General features: G+C 46.1%; 1 protein-coding gene and 1 long non-coding RNA gene across 5 annotated transcripts in view; one reads left to right on the forward strand and one right to left on the reverse strand.

The window, feature by feature from the left end:
* Positions 1–20,723, forward strand: part of LOC116943889 (calcitonin gene-related peptide type 1 receptor-like) — a 158,332-nt gene that overhangs the window by 71,830 nt on the left and 65,779 nt on the right. For 3 of the 4 annotated variants that reach the window (XM_076068096.1, XM_032957214.2, XM_032957213.2), the window contains exons 2-3: positions 11,552–11,656; positions 19,836–20,025. In XM_076068096.1, coding sequence (XP_075924211.1) covers positions 11,609–11,656; positions 19,836–20,025 — 238 coding nt within the window. In that variant the 5' untranslated portion in view covers positions 11,552–11,608. Of the gene's footprint in view, positions 1–5,571; positions 6,519–11,551; positions 11,657–19,835; positions 20,026–20,723 lie in introns of those variants that run through there. The other variant, XM_076068097.1, reaches the window with a different exon arrangement.
* Positions 12,103–19,841, reverse strand: LOC142925144 (uncharacterized). The gene is made up of 3 exons (XR_012942228.1): positions 19,139–19,841; positions 18,254–18,303; positions 12,103–13,851 (listed from the first exon to the last, which is right to left on the reverse strand). It is a non-coding gene; the product is annotated as an uncharacterized LOC142925144 (long non-coding RNA).

The following is a 20,723-nucleotide window of genomic DNA, read 5'->3' on the forward strand; positions in this document are numbered from 1 at the left end:
TTAACACACCAACATAGACAAAAAAATAGAAAAACTACAGCTCCTACTTCGGGTAAATCGATATATAGTGATGAGCCCCAGATGCTACTCCCAACGGGTGATTGGGGTCAATGGAGAGATTGTCAAACATGGGATGGCACACATTTAACAATACTATAATAATCACAACCTGTAATTTTAAAAAGAAACATCTTCCTGTATTGAAGTATCTCAAATCCGCTAGAACGTAAAACAAATCAAGCTAGTCGAGATAAAATCAAAGCGAAATAGTAAGCTGATAATTTCCCATCGCTCTCTCCCTGTGACACGCAGGGCATAGGCGGGCCTGAGTCGGCGTCACGCTCATTTCTGGGCATCTCTCTCACGTCTAAACAGGAGGACCTCTTGGATTTGCGAACCATTTAATTAAACTATTTTTTCTTTTACCAGGTAAGGCCCACGGAGCTATATAGCTCTTTTTTTCCGAAGCGACCTGGCCACGAATGATAGCCCAATGAAGTGGCTTATCGTGTGCACATTTACAGCAACCAAATACTCCTGAGTGCATGTTTCTAAATGTGGTAGGGAGAAACACCGGAGGACCCGGAGAAAAATCCACGCAACCATGGGGAGAGAGACATGTAAACTCAAAATATAGGCGTCAGTGCTAGGATCGAACCCACGACATCCTGCATACCAGGCGAGGTAGTTAACATCTCGCCACCGCGATGCAACGTGGTGGCATCCTCTCCCGATGACACGACAGGGCGAGTTTCTTAAATCCACCATCCGCCTGTCCGCCTCTGTCCACCCAGTGGTGCACAGTGTTCCTTTGTTATCCGCGAGGGAATATATATACATGTTCCAGAGGTGCTCGTGAATAGCACATTTCGTTAGTGGTGGTATCACATTCCGTGAGTGATGACATCACTCACGAAATGAATTACCTTATATAAATACAGACATACACTATTGAATACAGGCTGATTACCCTATAGAGGCGCCCTCTAGAGCTGTCTCGAGTGGAGGAGGCTCTTTCGCCAACAGCATCGTGAGTAATTCATTGCAGGGCTGCACCTTTGCCTTAACCTGACATCTTGGTGGCCGTGATCGAGCTGGCTGGCGGATGAAGTTCTGCCAAAGCGAGAGTGCCGTAATACCTTTTGGGTTTCTGCCAAATATATTTTTTTTCACGATAGGATATAAAATGATGACACATATTGTGACATTAGTTTCCGTTCATTCATTCATTGTATTTCACGTGTTATCGTGTTCCCTTTTGTGCTTCTACGTACTTGAAGTTTTCTTCAAAGTAATGCAACAGCAGTTAATTCTCCCGAAGCCTGCCATCCAATAATCTAATGATAGATTTTGACTTAAAACTTTCGTGACTGCAGGAATTCATATTCTTTGGTTGTTTCGGTAAAGTCACATAGATTAAAAAAACCCCAAAAACTTACGACGTTTCGATCGCAACACAAGCGGTTGTCATCAGGCGGAGAGAAAAGGGGGGTAAGCCTCTAAATGCAACTGTTTATAAAGGTTTAAAATGTGCGTAGCCCAAGTGTCAGAAGGAGTGGGGGACAATAACTCGTCCATTCATTCAGCTCCACGGCTCTTGTCCCCTACTCCTTCCGAATTTTTATTTTAAATCGACGTGACTTTACCGAAAGAACCAAAGAAAATGTAATCATAATTTTACGAAATAATGCTTATAACTCACAGGCTGTCAGAGAATTATGTTGTCATGATGACATGAACCATTATGCTCATATGGAAAACAAAATCTCGACAAGCTTATTCTTAATGGTTAACTGTGTGTTTTTAGATAGATACTTGATTATTATTCTTATTATGAATGTTAATTGTATAACTTCAGGAATATTTGTTCAGAAATGTTCACAATTTTTTGTTCATTCACAATAAGTTAAATGAGCAATGATAACCACAACTTCGGGGTGGAGTCGGTGGCGGTAGTGTTTAGCACACTTTTCCCACGCTCCTGGTCACCTGAGTCCGATTCCCGGTCATTGGTAACACAAGTCACGAGTGATATATCTGCAACCGGTTCCAACGCCCTCTCCGGCCCGTTCACCCTCTTCATCTACCCACCCTGACCAGGACGGTGACTTACGGTCAAGACAGCAACCGTGACGGTCGGTGGCTTTGCGGAGGCCTTCATCCGGCAGCGGATTGGCAAAATGGCTGTGAATTAATTTCATATTGAGCACTTTAGTTTGCTGATCGCCGTTCGAAGTGAACTGCGACCCTCAAAGGAATGGTGCGGGTCCCCCGTGGTCGCCCCCCCCACCCCACCCCGACGTGACCCATGGATCAAACAAATCACTCGAGACGCCAGTGTATGGCAACCAAAAGCAGTTGATGCGAATTCTGAAAGAGGTTACACGTTTGGCGTAACGGTCCTTCGCTGACTCTGCGTGATTAATGAATTAATCTCACATTTCCAATTTAAATGGAACGATATTCAGTAAAACAGACGTTACGATTGTCATCCACCTCGTATCGTGTGATGCATCGTCGTATCGGCATGTTACTACAACCCTAGAAATCCCCCCCCCCCCACCCCCCAAGTGGCTTTTCTGTTTTTAATAGAGCCGACATGGATGGACCGGCAAGTATAGTCATGTCAGGAGAGGCACGGAGTGGCCTTCTAATTCATGGGCTCGGAGCCTGCGAACCCGCCGACCTCCAAATAAGTAACAAAATTAACCCGTGGGATCGGATGGGACAGAAAATCATTGCAAAGGGGGGGGGGGGATTTTTTTGGTTTGAAATTATTTTGGACATTAAAAAAAATAAATAGCATTATTGCATTTTGCAGCCCACGGTATGCTAATATCTCTGCATCTACAGAGCTCGGACATACATAAATGGCATGTAATTACTCTGCTTGCGAGCATAATGGATTCGATAAGTGATCTCGCGCTGCGAGGCTGTCGGGACAAGACCGCGCTATAAACATTTGCTTCTGATTGCGACTGAACGGATTGCTGCCGTGGTGTAATGGTTATCACGCTGGACTTGCAAATCCGAAGCTTCAATCTCCCGGCACAGCGGTTGAAACAATCTACAGATATTTCTTAAGTCGCCCGCCTCTGTCCGCCCAGCAGTGCGAATGGGTGACGCAACGATCGGTCGGCAAGATCGCTTGTGGTGGGCTAAGAGAGTGGCGCCTCTTCCAACGCGTCGCTTGTTGGCTACGTACGGCGCGAAAGAAGTTCAACGTACGTGCGGGACGTCTGGTCAGCGTGACGTAGCAGGTCAAATACCTTCTGGAGGGGCAATCTCGAGCTCCCTCTAGTAGGGAGGCCCTCCTTCATCCAGCAGTGGCATAAGCGAATGATCGCGAGGGTTTTACCTTTGCTTTAAAGTCAGTGTGCTCGCAAGGCTCAGCGCTTATAAACATTTGCGACTGCATGTGTCCACGCGCACTCTCCGTGCAAACTCCCAGCGGACGTTGACGTTCGCGATTGTAAACGGGGACTCTTGCCACTGTGGAGGTCTTCACAGTCGTGCTGTGCGGAGCGCGTCGATCCCTGGCGTGATGTCGCGCAACAAAAACTTTCCCCCTCTCGGACGTCGTGCCGAGCTGCGCGCGGCGTGCACAAACCCGAGCACGGGCGTTTGGATGCCTTTGCCATTCGCGGGGACTCTCGACTCGGTGAATGCAAAGTTGGCAGAAGGAACGCGCCGTGCATGCAGGGCCGGATTCAGATTTTGTAGGCTCCTGGGCTTACAGGTACTGACTGTGAGGCCCCCAGTAATATTTTCAAAAGGAAAACAGAGTTAAAGAAAAAATATAATTTATTTTTACAAGGCTAACAACAAATAAAATGCAGCATTCACAAACGAAATAACTTTTCACTTCATCTCTGGAGGCCCTCCAGCTAGCGGAGGCCCCTGGGCTGTAGCCCCTAAAGCCCAGTGCCTTAATCCGGCTCTGCGTGTATGCACCTCGGTCGAGTGACGTTGGTCTCGATTCGTGCTGTGAACTCGATACACTGAACGGGGGTAATAATGATGGTACAGTCATACTCTTTTTGTTATTTACCCAGGAGAGACTCGCCGAGTCTCAAGGCAGTCTTATGCAGCTGGGTCCTGCACCATCGGGATGTTTGTCCAATCCCACTCGCGAGCGTTTGACACGTGCACCAGTTCATCGAGTAAAGTCCGAGTAGTACACTCACGATACGTGCACCAAACTGTCCTTATAACACAATGTTAGCTTCAGCTCGTATACAGTTTAAAAAAAACTGCAACGCCGACTTTAAAAGTGGGTAAGTAAGAGGACCCACGCAAGCTAAAGACGCAATTCAAACCTTTGAGAAAAGCCAGTGGGACTTGGCCAGCGGCACGAATCGCTCGAAAGCATGACAGCCGGTAGTCGAGACTACTGGCAGCCAAGGGATGGGACGCATCCGGGGAGGACGTCCACCGGCTGATGACCGTTGTAAGCCGGTTCACGTACACCTGCGCCCTGCAGCCACCAAAAGGCCACCTTGATTTCACCGCAACGTTTTAACATAAAGAAAGAAGCGTGTTCTTGTATCGCATGACGAGCTGGGATTTCTTGCGTTGAACTTCTTACCGCGCCGTCGTAAGTAGCCAGCCGTGCTCGTCGGAGGTGCCCGGGGTGGCGAGGACAACGAACCGGAAAACAAAAATCGATTTCCGCCGAGCGAATTCTGTTGGCGGCGCACCTTTTGGCGCCGCGGCGGACGCAAGAATTTTAAAATTTTAATGTCACATTGTTTAGGTCCACTTTAGCAAAATAAATATTGCATCTCAGTGGGCGTTTTTTCCTGCTGGTTTACAAATAAAGTCTCGATAAAAAAAATGGGCTTGCTCAACAAGTCAAGGGCCCCAGAACCAATAAACAAGTCCCACATGTCAAGATGAAGGTGATCCGGTGGAGCGGTCGGAGCGAGCCGCGCGACTAACCCGGCGAGCCGAGTTCCATTCCCAACAGGATCAGTGGCTTATCCTGTTGAAATGTATAGCAGCCAAATACTCGTTCCGCATGTTTCTAAATGTGGAGGGAAAAACCGGAGGACGCGGAGAAAAATCCACGCGACCACGGGGAGAGAGACGTGGCGACTCCAAATATACAGCAGCAGGCGTCGGGGTCAGGATCAAACCTACGACCTCCTGTATACCAGGCGAGGTAGTTAATATCTCGCCACCGTGGTGTCCTCCAAATTAACGTACAGCGTTGTGGGATGCTGTTGGAAGAAATCGCGCTATATAAAATGAAAGTGTTGTAAAGGAGAGCTGACACAAGGTTGCAGGGGGTTCATCTTCCATTGCTTCCCCCAGTCCACACTCGCCCCCAGCCTTTTCTGTCTGTTTCCCCGCCAGTTCTACCTCTTTTCCCGCCAGTTGTCCCCCTTTTCCCACCAATTCTGCCCTTTTTTCCCGCCAATTCTCCCCCTTTTCCCGCCAATTCTCCCCCTTTTCCCGCCAATTCTCCCCCTTTTCTCACCAGTTCTCCCCCTTTTCCCGCCAGTTCTCCCCCTTTTCCCACCAATTCTCCCCCTTTTCCCGCCAGTTATCCCCCTTTTCCCGCCAATTCTCCCACTTTTCCTGCCAATTCTCCCCCTTTTCCCGCCAGTTCTCCCCCTTTTCCCGCCAATTCTCCCACTTTTCCTGCCAATTCTCCCCCTTTTCCCACCAATTCTCCCCCTTTTCCCGCCAATTCTCCCACTTTTCCTGCCAATTCTCCCCCTTTTCCTGCCAATTCTCCCCCTTTTCCCACCAGTTCTCCCCATTTTCCCGCCAGTTCTCCCTCTTCTATCTCCTCGCCTGCTCCTCCCCCTTCCAGTGTACCCCTCCGTTTGGTGGGAATTCTTCCCCTGACATCCCTTTACAGTACTATCATTAGATACAGTACACATCAGACTCTTCGGGTACAGAGTTGTAGGCGGATATGTGAAGAGGTCGCATAAGCAAATATATCAAATCACAATACTGGCCAAAAAAAAAAACCAAGCACAAACCGCTGTGCACGTTCTGGGCAACATGCTTCACCGATCTCGAGAAGTGGGGCGAATGGTACGCGAGATTAAGAGCGCATTGCTGCAGCGTGAAATGGTCGGTGTGATGTGTGTGTGTGTGAAACACCTACTGAAAAATGTCAGTTTCACCATGCGCAAAATACTGCAAAGCTGCGCGTTGGTGGTGAAACGTGTCGGGTACGTGAAGCTGGCAATGTAGTTTATTTAACGGGAAGACAAAGGGGTCTGCGGTGTGAGCGCATTCCCTCGCGAGTGACGAATGCAAGTTTCGTAAAAACGTGGAGCAAGCCGTCACAGTATCGCTGGATTGGTCTCAATTAAAATGTGGTTTAAATTGTTGAGGGAGAGAGAGGAGGAGGGTGGGCCCCGTTCTCAATCAGTGTCGTTGTGGAATTGACCAACACGGACCGCAGCTCACAGCATACTGAACCAGGTGGACTGCATTTCGTTTTGGTCACTTTGGAAAAGAAAGAAGAAAAAAACCCCACTGGGAGATGGATTGAGGTAATTTTAGACCATTTTTGTCTTTGACGAGTTTGTTTGTGTTATACATTCCACTTATCTTCAAAGGACTAAGGCAACTATGCGCATTAGATGTGCTAATTCACGTGTGTTTTATGTCCGTAATTTGGAGCGGCAATTAGCAATTCGGCCATCGCTGATTATTTTGTTTGCATGCCCGTAAAATATGTGCAATAAAAAAAAAATTCCACTGCTAATCAGCACAAATACCTATTAATACTCTTTAATAAATGCATAAATGTAAGCGCTCTTTTTAAACTCATGACGTTGGCCCTTGTCTGCCTCCATCATAACGTTGTTTGTTGAGAGCACGTATTTCTGAACAATGTTTTTTTATATATAAAGTATACTTATTGTTTTCCCTTTGTACTATTGTTCAACCTCTTTTACATGAAGCATGTTTGAATTTGCCAACAAATATTTTAGACAAGCTTCTGTCGTCAGCCTTGGCTCCAACTATCATCATTAGACCTCCTTTGCCAGTACCAATATGTAATAATAGGGTTTTTCGCCTTTTTTCTGGCAACAAAACTGAAACCTTTTTTTACGAGGATTCATGTCTGCATTAACCACAATACCTGCAGTCAAAAAGCAAACAAAAAAACATACTATGATAATATATGTGGCATTGTCCTTGAAACTGATTGGTCCACACCAAGGGACGGCTTTCTTTTGAGCCTCGACCCAATTGGTGCTCGACCAGATGACGCCTTTTGGCCTTTTGGCGTCATGACGCCTTTTGGCCTTTTGGCGTCATCTGGTCGAGCACCAATTGGGTCGAGGCTCAAAAGAAAGCCGTCCCTTGGTGTGGACCAACCAGTTTCAAGGACAATGCTTATATTATCATAGTATGGTTTTTTGTTTGCATTTTGACTGCAGGTATTGTGGTTAATGCAGCGACATGAATCCTTGTAAAAAAGGGTTCCAGTTTTGTTGCCAGAATTATTATTATTATATCTCCCATCGTGTCTTCCATTCCCGACGCTGCTCCCTGTCAAGCGGTGGTCCTCCGAACTCTTCAGCTACCGCCGTCTCCTCGTTCCGCCGTCTCCCTCTGCTTCTCTCGACTTCTCTCGACCTCCAACTCCGTACTTCGTTTCGTTCCCATAATTTCGTTTTCAAAACAGCAAGGGGGGGAATGGGGGGGGGGGAAGGACGACTCGCCCGAGCGCCGCGGAAATTATTTCGCCAAATCATTGGGAAACGGCGGCCCGATCTGAAACATCATTACCTTATTACGCAAGAGCATTTTTTTTTTATTTAAAACCAAAAAACATTTTTTGCTAACACTTTTTGGACGTTCTCAGCGAGCGGAGAGAGTAACAGATGTTTACGAGCGATCGTGTGCGAGTTGGGGGGGGGTGGTGGGGGGTTTCTCGTGAAGAACCTTGACATTGACGGTGCAACTTGGCCGCACTGATAAAGAAAAAAAAGCGTCAGGAACATCGTGAATGCTGTTATGCGCATTCATCCACTTGCGCCTTGTTGTTGATACCGTGGTGTTTCCCTGGACGCTGACACCAAAAACGAAACGCGTTTCTCTTGCCCCTGGCTGAGTTCGTGGAAATCTGTAGATGCGCGAGTGGACAAAACCAAACAGCTTGCATATTTGCTAACCCCGTATACGGATCGTTACAAAAAAAAATGAAATTAACTACGAACTGAACTACTTTTTTTTATTTCAACAGCTAAGGCCCACGGAGCTATAGAGCACTTTTTTTGTTCAGATGCGACCTGGACTCAGATGATAGCTCAACGAAGTGGCTCATCATGTGGAAATGTATAGCAGCCGAATACTCCAAACGCGTGTTGATTCTAAATGTGCAGTTTGGTACTGTACAACGTCGCATTTTCAACTCGCCGTGGGGACAGAAGGTATAGGCTTACGTGTGAAAAGGACAAATATGTGAACAGCTTAGAGTAAAATCACAATTACACCACTGTACACAAAGAGGTTACTGGCAAGAATAAGGGCAATCTGCTTTTAAATCACGGTGGAGATGCTCGACTGTGATTTCGTCGTGAGCTGTTAAAAGTGGAATTAAAATGCCTCTCCCTCTGTGTGTGTGAAAACGCCGTAATTGTGAACGATCTATATACTTCGGCAGTTTACTCCGTGTTAAAATACCGCACTGGGCGTGGGCAGTTAATTGGTTGGGGTGGATATCACGGGCGGGATTCGCAACGTTGAACTGCATTTGGATGATAATTAATGCGAGTCGCAACGCTATCGCAAAACGAAGCAAATACAAGCAGAATTCCGTTCTGTGTCTCCCAATGTAAATTAAATTATTTTTGTAGCTCATCAGTCTGTTGGGAATTCCGGACCAATATTATCGAGCAGCATTGCTCAAGAAACCTCTGGACCGGTTCCAACCCTCTGGGTTTCATCAGCGGATTCGAGGCTTGCGGTAGCAATTTGAATTTGCAGAGCGCGTAAATGTAATCGCGTGTTAAAGACGTTGTACAAAAAATATTTGGGTCACACCAACTTCTTCCGGAATTAATGTACGTGTAAACTCCTTGTCTGCATATTTACACAGCAAGTAGGTAATCAGCAGCCATTTTGTTCCAATAAAAAACTGTGCCTTTTTTTCTGCCCCATTATGTCTCAGCAAAGGAACAGATGGGGAAGGTGTCTCACCAATGCTGAGTCATGAGTATTAATTCAAGCCAGTGCTGTTCTATTTAGAATTTATAAATATTAAGAGAGGTTTTGTTCTTCGTGTAAATTAATCGTTTTTTTTTCAAACAGCCCTGACTCCCAGTTAGTTTTTTTTTCATTTGAAATTCACATTTTAATGAAGAATTTCCTCTGGGTAAAAAAAAATAGCGGTGGCGTGAGGTTTAATGGCATTCAACTGTGACCCTGGCGACCCGAATTCAATTACTGACCGCGCCTCACATCAGTTGGCGAGCGACATCCGAACCGGCTCTGGCTTTCCCCCCTTCACCAACCTGCACTGATCAGAATGGATCAAGTATGCCACGAGGAAGCTTTCAAATGTCTGTCAATGAACATTGTTATTTCATGATGAAATATCCCACCAAAAGTTCACTCGAAATAAAAACAACAATTACCGAGCGAAACAAAATTACAGTCGTGACATCCTTTCAAGGGCCATTTCCCGAAACATCACCGCGTTTAAATGTATGTATATTGTAGCGTATAGTGTTACTGATGAATGCGTTGAGCAGTTGCTAAAAGTGCCCCTGCTGCACCGCTGGCAAAAGCAGTACCACGAAACAAAACATTTTAAGGTGCAGGAGTTGTTCCTGCCCATCAGGCCGTGTGGATCACACCTGATGCACGAGTAAAACTATAAACTGTGCTTTTTTTAAATTTTACCAGGTAAGGCCCACTGAACTACTGTATATGGCTTTTTTCAGAATCGACCTGGCCACAAATGATAGCTCAACAAAGCGGCTTATCGCGTGGAAATTTGAAACGGCCAAATACAGTACTCTGAACGCACGTTGATTCCAAATGCGGTGGTGGGGGGGAGGGGGAACCGGAGGACTCGGCAGAAAAATCAACGCGACCGCCTCGAGAGAGAGAGAGAGAGACACGCAAACTCCATGGCCTAAAGACGACTCACGCCGTGCGGGGGGAACTTGGAACCTCGTGCGACGGAACGTCTCGTCGTCCCTCGCATTTGCTTGCTGCCGGCGGGATGGCGGAACGTTCAATCCCGCGTTGGACGATTGCCCTTGAGCGGCCCTCCAAACTCCAGCCAACTCTCGTTAATGTTGTTGTTTCCAACACGACGGCGGAAGAAAACTACGTTTTATAATCTTCTTGTGTCGTGTGACACGGCTGGCATGCCGGACGACCCCTGACCCACTGTGGCGTGACCTCTGACCCACTGTGGCATGACCCCCGAGCCACTGGCAGAATGGACACGTGATCCCATCATGAGATAGCCATCGAACAAAGACGGTCAATGCGTCGCGTGCTTTCAGATGCGCTTCTGTGGCCGTCTGGAACGCTCTTTCTTCCGATATTAGGAAGACACTGGAGCTTTGCACTCTAAATCATCTATTAACAACGTATTTCTTTAGTTTGTTGTCCTTCTCCTGCACCTCAGATTAACACGGTTGGCTATGTATGGTGCGAAATAAGTTCAACATACATGAGATCCTTGCTTCATCACATCTGCTATTTATAATGATGGTGCGCCTATTATTCCCCAGATGGAACTCTGTCCAATTTTACGTTCCACTGACCAATAAAAGGGAGGCTTATGTAACGCCGCTGACAGTGTCTATCGATCATGATACTTGCACGTTTTGAAACATGAATGTGTGTGCCGTCATGGGTGAGTTTTGTGTTTGTTGGCACTCAGGTCCGGTTGTGACGATTTGAGATGTAAATTTTCGGTTTTATGAAAGCGGCCAACAAAAGGCTACATCGCGTTTTACAACAAATTCGTTGGAATTGCCGTATTCTCCAGGTTATAAGATGCAGTTTAATTTCCCTGTTTTTCATGCCAAAGCGTCAAAGGTGCGTCTAGCATCATTTGTTAGGCGTCTGTGTAAGTGACCGGATGTTTATAACTTTTGTGATACCTGGCACACATTTGGGATGCGTATCACCTTCTGGAACTTCTTATAATCCGGAGAACGCGCAATCAATTATTTACACCCCTGCATCGATCCGTTGCTGAATGAGGGGCTACCCACGCTGTATCCGTTGTAGGGGTTTGTCAACCCATACTTCATACTGGGCAGCGTTGGTTTGGCGAAGGTGGCGGAGATCAGTACCGGTTCAGATATCACTCGCCAACGATGTCAGCCGTGGCCGGGAATCGAACTGAGGTCTCCTATACGTGTTCACAGCGCAGGGCACGAACCACTGACCTCCGCCCCCCTCCTTCTAAAAAATGTTGTGATTCGGAAATAACACGTTGACTTGACTTTTGTGTTTGTTCATTTTTGCGTTGTCAGCATTGCATTTGGCTGATTTTATTGTTTTTTTTTTCTGACGAAGAATGTTATGCCTCTGGTCTGTGCAGGCTGATCTAGACCCGTAAGCATCCAGCAAAATCCTGACAAAGCGGTTTGAGTGCATCATGGAACACAGACTCGCCTTCCTCAATTTCATCATACTCATCAGCAAGGTATTGTCCGCATTGCATTTCTTACGAGCGTGACTGAGTGGTTTACCAGAGTGACCTACGTACATTTTTCACAAGTAGTTTTTTGGAGTAAACAAATATATTTTTTTATTTCCAACTGCGCTCTCGGCATCGTGTCATGAGAATCGAGTTTAGTTTATTTTTTTCTCACCCCTGGTATAGTGCCCATTGGGCCAAAGGGTTGTTTTATTCAAGGGGAGACGCCTCCCCCGGATGGGGCAGCGGTGGACAGGGATACAAGGGAAAGTTCGGGAGAATGCAACATTGAAAACCAGAAAATATCACGGCGGACAATTTGAAAAGGAAAATCCACCGCAGCAGCAGCAGGCACCTTAAAACTTAAAACAGCCCAAGCCTTGCCGTGTCGATCTCTCAGGGCTTTTGCTTGCGGAATGTTTCCCGCCCCCCCCCCCCCCCCCCCCTTCGTGTTCTGTAATCGGTGCTGTGTACCGGGCAACCGTTGAGTTGGGATAAAATACACACCATTTCAACAGCCAGAAGAAGAATCCATTCGGAAAGCCTCAGAGATTTGCTACACCTCAGGTGCCAAGTGGCCTTGTTGTCATGCACATGGGAGGCATTCGGTTCAACTCATCTGATATGAGAAATGTTGCATCGTAGTCAAAGCGAAACGTCGTACTCAAATTGTACGTGTCGATTTACTCTCCAACACACCAATGGACTGAAGAAGTAACAGATTGGCACGTTTTGTTTACGTGACAAACCTTACTTACATCTATACTTGCGCGATCTAACCCAAACACCTTTATTATGAATAATATTGGTCGTGAAAGCCTACGTGTTAAACACATTATTTTAATTATCAGAGCCAACTATTATGTTGGATGCAAATGTACGTACTTTTTTGTTTGTACGTTTAAACATTGGTTAGTGGACTGAGACCATCGCCTTACTGCAAACGGAGAGCCCAGATTATTCACAGATGGCTGCAACAATCTGGCTTCAAACTCAGTATATCAGCGACACTGGCTCGGGTGTTATTAGAACTCTGAGCGACCCGGCCACACTGCTACTGATATGAATTCTAATCGTGTTTCGGAATGGCGAAGAAAGTTGAAACGAGGCACAATCATGAATAGAACAATCCTAAAAGCCACATTTTTAGGAATTGGTTCCCTCAAATATGAATCCACACCAGAGGTGATTTGGTTTCACGAACAGGGAAGGGTTCTGTCTAAAGTTATATATTGCTTTAATTATCGTGTTGATCACTTCGATGTATATGTCAATATCAACTAAGCAGTATATATTTTTTCTCACGTAGAGTATGACGCTAAAGTGAAATAAAAAGAAATCAAAGCAGGGTCATATTTACTCGTATATCAGTTTAACACGTAGGCTTTCGTGACCAATATCATCCATAATATACTCAGATTGTAAATGTTGTGGCTTGGCTCTCCAACACACCGGTGTGCTGTACTAGTAACGTTCTGTTTACGTGACAAACCTTACTAATTGGCTGTGTCGGATGGTCGCGGGTTTAACGACACATTCATATAATTACGCGAACTAACCCCCCAAAAAACCCCTATATTATGGATTACTTCTGGATATTTGCAAACACACACACACATACCGGTCGGGAATATTTACAAAAGCAAAAACAGTAACGGAAAAAAAAGAAAACGGCGTCCATGCCGTCGGCTTCAACTTTGGACCATGGATCGTTAATTTCCAGCTTGTGATTCCTCGGTTGCGATGAATCCCACACCGCTGTCCAACCGCGTTTATTAAAACCCACAAATAAGAGCGACTAACGGGTACTCCTTTGGGGAGTGGAGGTGCGACAGTTTCTCACGTCTGTATCGTCATGCGTCGTTTTTTTTTAATGAACGCAGGGATACATGTGTGTGTGTGCGCGCGTGTTAAGGGTCTTTTAAATTATTGAAAATGAATCTCATTAATACAGGGGAAGGTGCTAAGTTGGGCGCAAGTTGCACGTTTGGCTTTTGTTAGGAACCCCCAACGCCACTCGGCATCGCCGCGCTCCGACGTGTGGCCGTTATTATTTTGTCGACTTTGTCGTTGTTGTTGTTGTCATTGTTGTCAACTCTGTGCTTGTTGTCCTTGCTGTTGCCATTGTTGTCGTTGTTGCTGTTGTTTTTGTTGTTACGGTTTGTTGATCATTTGACGAGCGATGCCCTGTGTTCCTGAGTCTACAAGGGGCAAGGGGTAGCGCAGCCGACAAACGTAATTCTAAGTGGAATTGTAAACGATCAAAATAAAAGTTTGACCATGAATATAGGAAACCCAGAACCGAGTTCTGCTAAGATATGCGTTTAGCCATGATGCTCCGCAGTAACGTGTGATGAGTTTATATACAATAAAATAATAATAGGGTTTTTCCCCTTTTTTCTGGCAACAAAGCTGAAACCTTCTTACAAGGATTCATGTCTGCATTAACCACAATACCTGCAGTCAAAATGCAAACAAAATACATACTATGATAATATATGCATTGTCCTTGAAACTGATTGGTCCACACAATGCATATATTATCATAGTATGTGTTTTGTTTGCATTTTAACTGCAGGTATTGTGGTTAATACAGACACGAATCCTTGTAAAAAGGTTCCAGTTTTGTTGCCAGAAAAAGGGGAAAAACCCTATTCTTGGTTCTTTCGGTAAAGTCACGTTGAAGGGAAACAATAAAATAATACAATATATATAAAACAATTAAATTCTCACGACGTTTCGACTGCAACACAAGCAGTCATCATCAGGTGTGAAAACCAATGGCAAGAAATATTTGAAAGAAGTGGCGATTTGTATTTATTTATTTTTAAACGTTAGCGCCACGGATAGGGATTTGACAGTTTGTTTAGATGGACGAGTCCATCTATGTTCGGAAAAGAGGAGGGGGGAGACGAAAAATGTATGTATACTGTCTGAAAGCCACCGTAAGCGTGAACAATCAATTAAGACCCGATATGGTTTATCAAATCCTTCCAATGATTGCTAAGCCAGAATCCATCTTCTCGGTTGAAATTGTTTCTGTGTTTGTATATGTGGATAGCCTCATGAACGAATCTCTCATGGTAGCCAGATGGCTTGCAAAGAATCTCTGTCTTGGAGAAGTCAATGTCATGTGAGCCTACTGAATTATAACAGTGATCTGCCACGGCCGAGGTGTTGGTCCTACCGTGTTTAAGGTCTGCTTTGTGTTCACGAATGCGGTCCGAGACATGTCGTTTGGTTTCTCCAATGTAACTACTACCACAGAGGCAACTTAGTTTGTAGACGCCAAGGTACTGTATGTCCGGAATCACATCTTTTACAGACGGAACCAGATCACGGATTTTATGTAATGTGTTGAAACGGACCTGGATCTTGTGTTTATTCAAGATTTTGGAGATCTTTTTTGTGATCCCCGCATTGTAGGGTAAAGTGATGGTTTTGAAAGGCTCCTCAAGAGGGTCCTTCATCATGGTTTGAGTGATAGCTTTGCGGGTTGTATAGTCGGAGTAACCATTAGCCTTAAGAGCTTGGTGTACGTGCTTGAGTTCACTGCCTATGTGTTCCTGGTCGGATATGCATTGGGCTCTATGATACAGAGTCTTGATGAGAGAATTCTTCTGTGATGGATGGTGGTGGGAATCCGGTTTCAGATAAGCATCCGTATGGATAGCTTTCCTGTAGACATAGTGGCTCATTGAACCATCAGGTCTCTTTTTTATTAGGACATCCAAAAAAGGTAGCTTGCCATCTTTTTCGACTTCCATGGTATATGTGATGGCTGGGTGTATAGAATCGATATGGTCGAAGAATTGGCCTAGAGCAGGCCTATTACTACATTTTGGTCCTGGCAAAGGAGGTCTAATGATGAGTTTATATACAATTTCGATTTTATATTTGTGCACTTTTTTTCTTTTCAGGCGGTTTTAATGACCAATGTGTTGAAGTAATTTAAAATATATATTTAGATGTACACAATATTGCTTCTTGCGTTGTATTTTAAAGTGGAATATTCTCGCCAACAACAGCATTTGTTGAACAAATCCTGACTGCTGCTGATGAGACCCAGAAGGTCAAAACCAGCCCAGAGTTGTTATCGCCTTCACAAATGCTGCTGGACAATGTGGGTCTGGATAAACAAGAGTTCTGCTTGCATGTGTCTTTAATAAAACTTCTGTCCACCTTATAAGCATATCGCAAGTTTAAATTACTTAAAGCCGCCTCCACCCACCCATGCTGCCCCCCGTAAGATAATTTTGCATTGGAGTTTTGCCACTAGCCCCATACGTGTACGCATGCCGCCTTACCAAGCAGACATACGTAATCTTACCACGGATACATGTAGTCTTACCACGGATACAAATAATCTTACTCCAGACACGTAATCTTACCACGGACACACAATCTTACCACAGAGACACACAATCTTACCATAGACACATAATTTTACCACACACAATCTTACCACAGACACACACAATCTTACTACAGACACACACAATCTTACCACGGACACACACAATCTTACCACAGACACACAATCTTACCACAGACACACACAATCTTACCACAGACACACACAATCTTACCACAGACACACAATCTTACCACAGACACACAATCTTACTACAGACACACACAATCTTACCACGGACACACACAATCTTACCACAGACACACAATCTTACCACAGACACACACAATCTTACAACAGACACACAATCTTACCACAGACACACACAATCTTACCACAGACACACTCTTACCACAGACACACACAATCTTACCACAGGCACACACAATGTTACCACAGACACACAATCTTACAACAGACACACACAATCTTACCACGGACACACAATCTTACTACAGACACACACAATCTTATCACAGACACACACAATCTTATCACAGACACACACAATCTTACCACAGACACACACAATCTTACCACAGACACACAATCTTACCACAGACACACACAATCTTACCACAGACACACAATCTTACCACAGACACACACAATCTTGCCACAGACACACAATCTAACCACAGACACACAATCTTACCACAGACACACACAATCTTATCACAGACACACACAATCTTACCACAGACACACACAATCTTACCACAGACACACACAATCTTACAACAGACACACAATCTTATCACAGACACACACAATCTTACCACACACACTCTTACCACAGACACACACAATCTTACCACAGACACACACAATCTTACCACAGACACACACAATCTTACCGCACACAATCTTAACACAGAGACACACAATCTTATCACAGACACACAATCTTACCACAGACACACAATCTTACAACAGACACACACAATCTTACCACAGACACACACAATCTTACAACAGACACACAATCTTACCACAGACACACACAATCTTACCACAGACACACAATCTTACCACAGACACACACAATCTTACCACAGACACACAATCTTACCACAGACACACACAATCTCACCACAGACACACACAATCTTACCACAGACACACAATCTTACCATAGACACACACAATCTTACCACAGACACACACAATCTTACCACAGACACACAATCTTGCCACAGACACACAATCTAACCACAGACACACAATCTTACCACAGACACACACAATATTATCACAGACACACACAATCTTACCACAGACACACACAAACTTACCACAGACACACACAATCTTACAACAGACACACAATCTTATCACAGACACTAACAATCTTACCACAGACACACACAATCTTACCACAGACACACACAATCTTACCACACACACACTCTTACCACAGACACACACAATCTTATCACAGACACACACAATCTTACCACAGACACACACAATCTTACCACAGACACACACAATCTTACAACAGACACACAATCTTACCACAGAAACACACAATCTTACCACAGACACACAATCTTACAACAGACACACAATCTTACCACAGACACACACACTCTTACCACAGACACACACAATCGTACCACAGACACACACAATCTTACCACAGACACACACAATCTTACCACAGACACAATCTTACAACAGACACACACACAATCGTACCACTCTTCGTCACCGTGACACCAAATTAACCGAAGAGGGAATCATCGTTTCGGGGGGCCGTCTCTCCATTAAAGTTATATATTCCATCAAGGTCCTTAAGATCTTCCGATCTCCAACTGCTCAGCACTCCCAGGTCTTTTGGTGTTCGGGGCTTTTGTTAGCGTGGCACCCAAGCTGTGGAACGCCTTGCCACTTGAAATCAGGGCAATCGGAGTCAGTAGATATATTTAAGTCTGCTTTGAAAACCCGTCTCTTTAAAGTGGCCTTCCCTCTTTAGTTTGGCCGGTTGCCCGTGGTTCTGTTTTTTTTTGTTTCCTGCTTTTCATGCATTACGCATTGGGATCCTAGGATGGAATGCCGCGTGAAACATTTGAATGATTATTTATAGACGTCAATGTGGCGGCGACGTGAACAGAGACAGTCTAAATGCCGTGATAGCTTTGTTCACTCGTGTGTGTGCGTGGGAGGTTTTGTTTTTGTTCACTTACAGATTCGAATCTTTATGTCAATCGGTGCTGCCCTCTTACAGGTGTCACAGCTGGGGGAAGGGGAGGGTCAGGGGACGGCGGGGGGAGGGGTGAAAGTGGTTTCACGATGAGCACGGCATTGTGATTCTCTCCCATTCGGGGCGGCCCTGAGCCATTGGTGGAAATTCCACGTTCCACTCACTCACTCATCCACCAACTCACTCACTCGCTGACCGACTCACTCATCAATTCACTCACTCACAAACCGACTCATTCATCCACCCACTCACTTACCGACCGACTCACTCATCTACCAACTCACTCACCGACCGACTCACTCATCCACCAACTCACTCACTCGCTGACCGACTCACTCATCAATTCACTCACTTACCAATCGACTCATTCATCCACCCACTCACTTATCGACCGACTCACTCATCCACGGCGGGTGAATCACTTCCCTTTCCGCGTCTTCCCTCGCACGACTCGACTTTGGAATTGCCTCCCACCGCTGTCTCTTATCTATCACACCTTTAAGAGTTCTGTCTATCGCTGGCCACTCGGTGCTCTGGGCCTCTGGGCCTGTGCTCGGCAACCGTGGTGTAATGAATTCAAGACACTACCTAGCATTAAACACAGTGCTTGCGACACCGCAGATCCTCATATCAGCTGTGCTTACGAGCGTGACAGATGCCCTCTATTCGGCTGCACAAGCCCACACTTAGGATGTCTGTGAATGCAATTTGCATGCCCACACCTGTGCATTAATCCGCCAGCTCTAATGCGCGCGTAACTCCACTATACGGCGGCAAGTTCATAAATTCTCACGTACACCCAAAGGAGCTGTGTTGTTCAGCAATCTTCCATTCTTATACCCAGCGTCGGCGCGGGATGTCATCTCACCTCGGCAAAAAATTTGGCACCAAAATGTTCTCCCGTTTGGTCCCGGTGATGCCCCTTGACATGACTCCACGTGCCTCCGACTGTCTCCCCTCTGGGCCTTTTCCGACCCTGTACGTACCGCCACCACTGCTGCCACCATCACCAAAGACAAAAGAAATCCCCTCGTGTAGCCTTAATAAACTGTTGGGGCAAGCGCTGCTAGCGAGTTGCACCGAAGAAGGCCGGCACGGCACACGAGCGGGGTGGGTGGCCAGCACCACGGCCGGCCGTCTTTGTCTCCCAAGTGGCGATGTTTTTACACGCAGCACCAGTCAACCGCTGGTTTTGGCTGTGAGTGGGAATCAAACTCGGATATTTAATAAAATGATTTTTCCACTTTTTTTTGGCATCAAAACTGAAACCTTTTTACAAGGAATCATGTTTACATTAACCACAATACCTGCGGTCAGAATGCAAACACGTTTGTTGTTCTTCCCCCACACCTCCGATTAGCACGGTTGGCTACGTACCGTGCTAAAGAAGTTCAACGTACATACATCTGAATCGGTCCTGAACCAACATACTTACACAGCGCGCTAACCGCTACGCTACCGCTCCCCCCACCACCATCACCACCACCACCACATCTACCCCGCCCCATCCTCACCCGTGCTTTGTTGCTGCGCTACCTGCCCGGATTTCTCGCGAACCGACCCAGTGGCCACCGGGCTCGGAGGCCCTGAACGGGAGCCGGCTGGCAACACCGCGGGCGGCGGTGGCGGCCGTGCCGGAGGAGGAGACGGAGGCGGCGATGGCGATGGTGCCCGTGGGCGAGGAGCAGTACATCGTGAAGGCGCAGTACGAGTGCTACATGAAGATCCTGCGTGATCCTCCCTATAACGGCAGCGGTGAGCGACGGTGGCGGGGGAGGGGGGTTTCTCGTCGAACTTTTTTTGGAGGTGCGTGTGTGTGCGTGGTGGTGATGCAGCGGTCAGCGCTACGCTGCTGCGCTAAGAACCTGGCGAGCCGAGTTCGACTCCCGCTCACGGCCAACATCGGTTGACGGATTTTCTGAACCGGCCCTGGGCCTCCCCTAGGTCGACTCAGCCTCAAATGAGCGCCTGGTGCTGTGCATAAAAACATCGCCACTGGGGAGACAAAGGCGGCCGGGCGTGATGCTGGCCACCCACCCCCTCGCGTGCCTTGCCGGCCTTCATAGGTGCTCGCAAAGAGCGCTTGCCCCAACAGTCTGTTAAGGCTATATGGGGGATTTTTAGCCATCCGCGAATCGCATCTGGAACTCTACACGACTGCATCGAGAGAGAGAGACAAAGTGATGAGCGAGAAAGCGTATTTACATATTATTTTTAAGGTAATTCATTCAGATAGGTTTTCGTAGGCCAATATCATTCTCCGCGAAATTTGATATTCACGAGCATCTCCAGAACGTGTCCCTCGCGAATAACGAAGGGAAACGCTGTTATCTTGATGAATGCTGCCTCGGTTGTAATGGGATAGCGGAGACTCGTTGGATTTGCATTACGGGAGGTCGGTGAAACAAAAGGAACGTTGATTTCAAAGATTGCTAAATTTGAAGTTAAGTGTG

This window comes from Petromyzon marinus, chromosome 19 (genome assembly GCF_048934315.1).
Source record: "Petromyzon marinus isolate PM22_M1 ecotype Great Lakes invasive population chromosome 19, UKy_Petmar_22M1.pri1.0, whole genome shotgun sequence".
Taxonomy (NCBI): domain Eukaryota; kingdom Metazoa; phylum Chordata; class Hyperoartia; order Petromyzontiformes; family Petromyzontidae; genus Petromyzon; species Petromyzon marinus.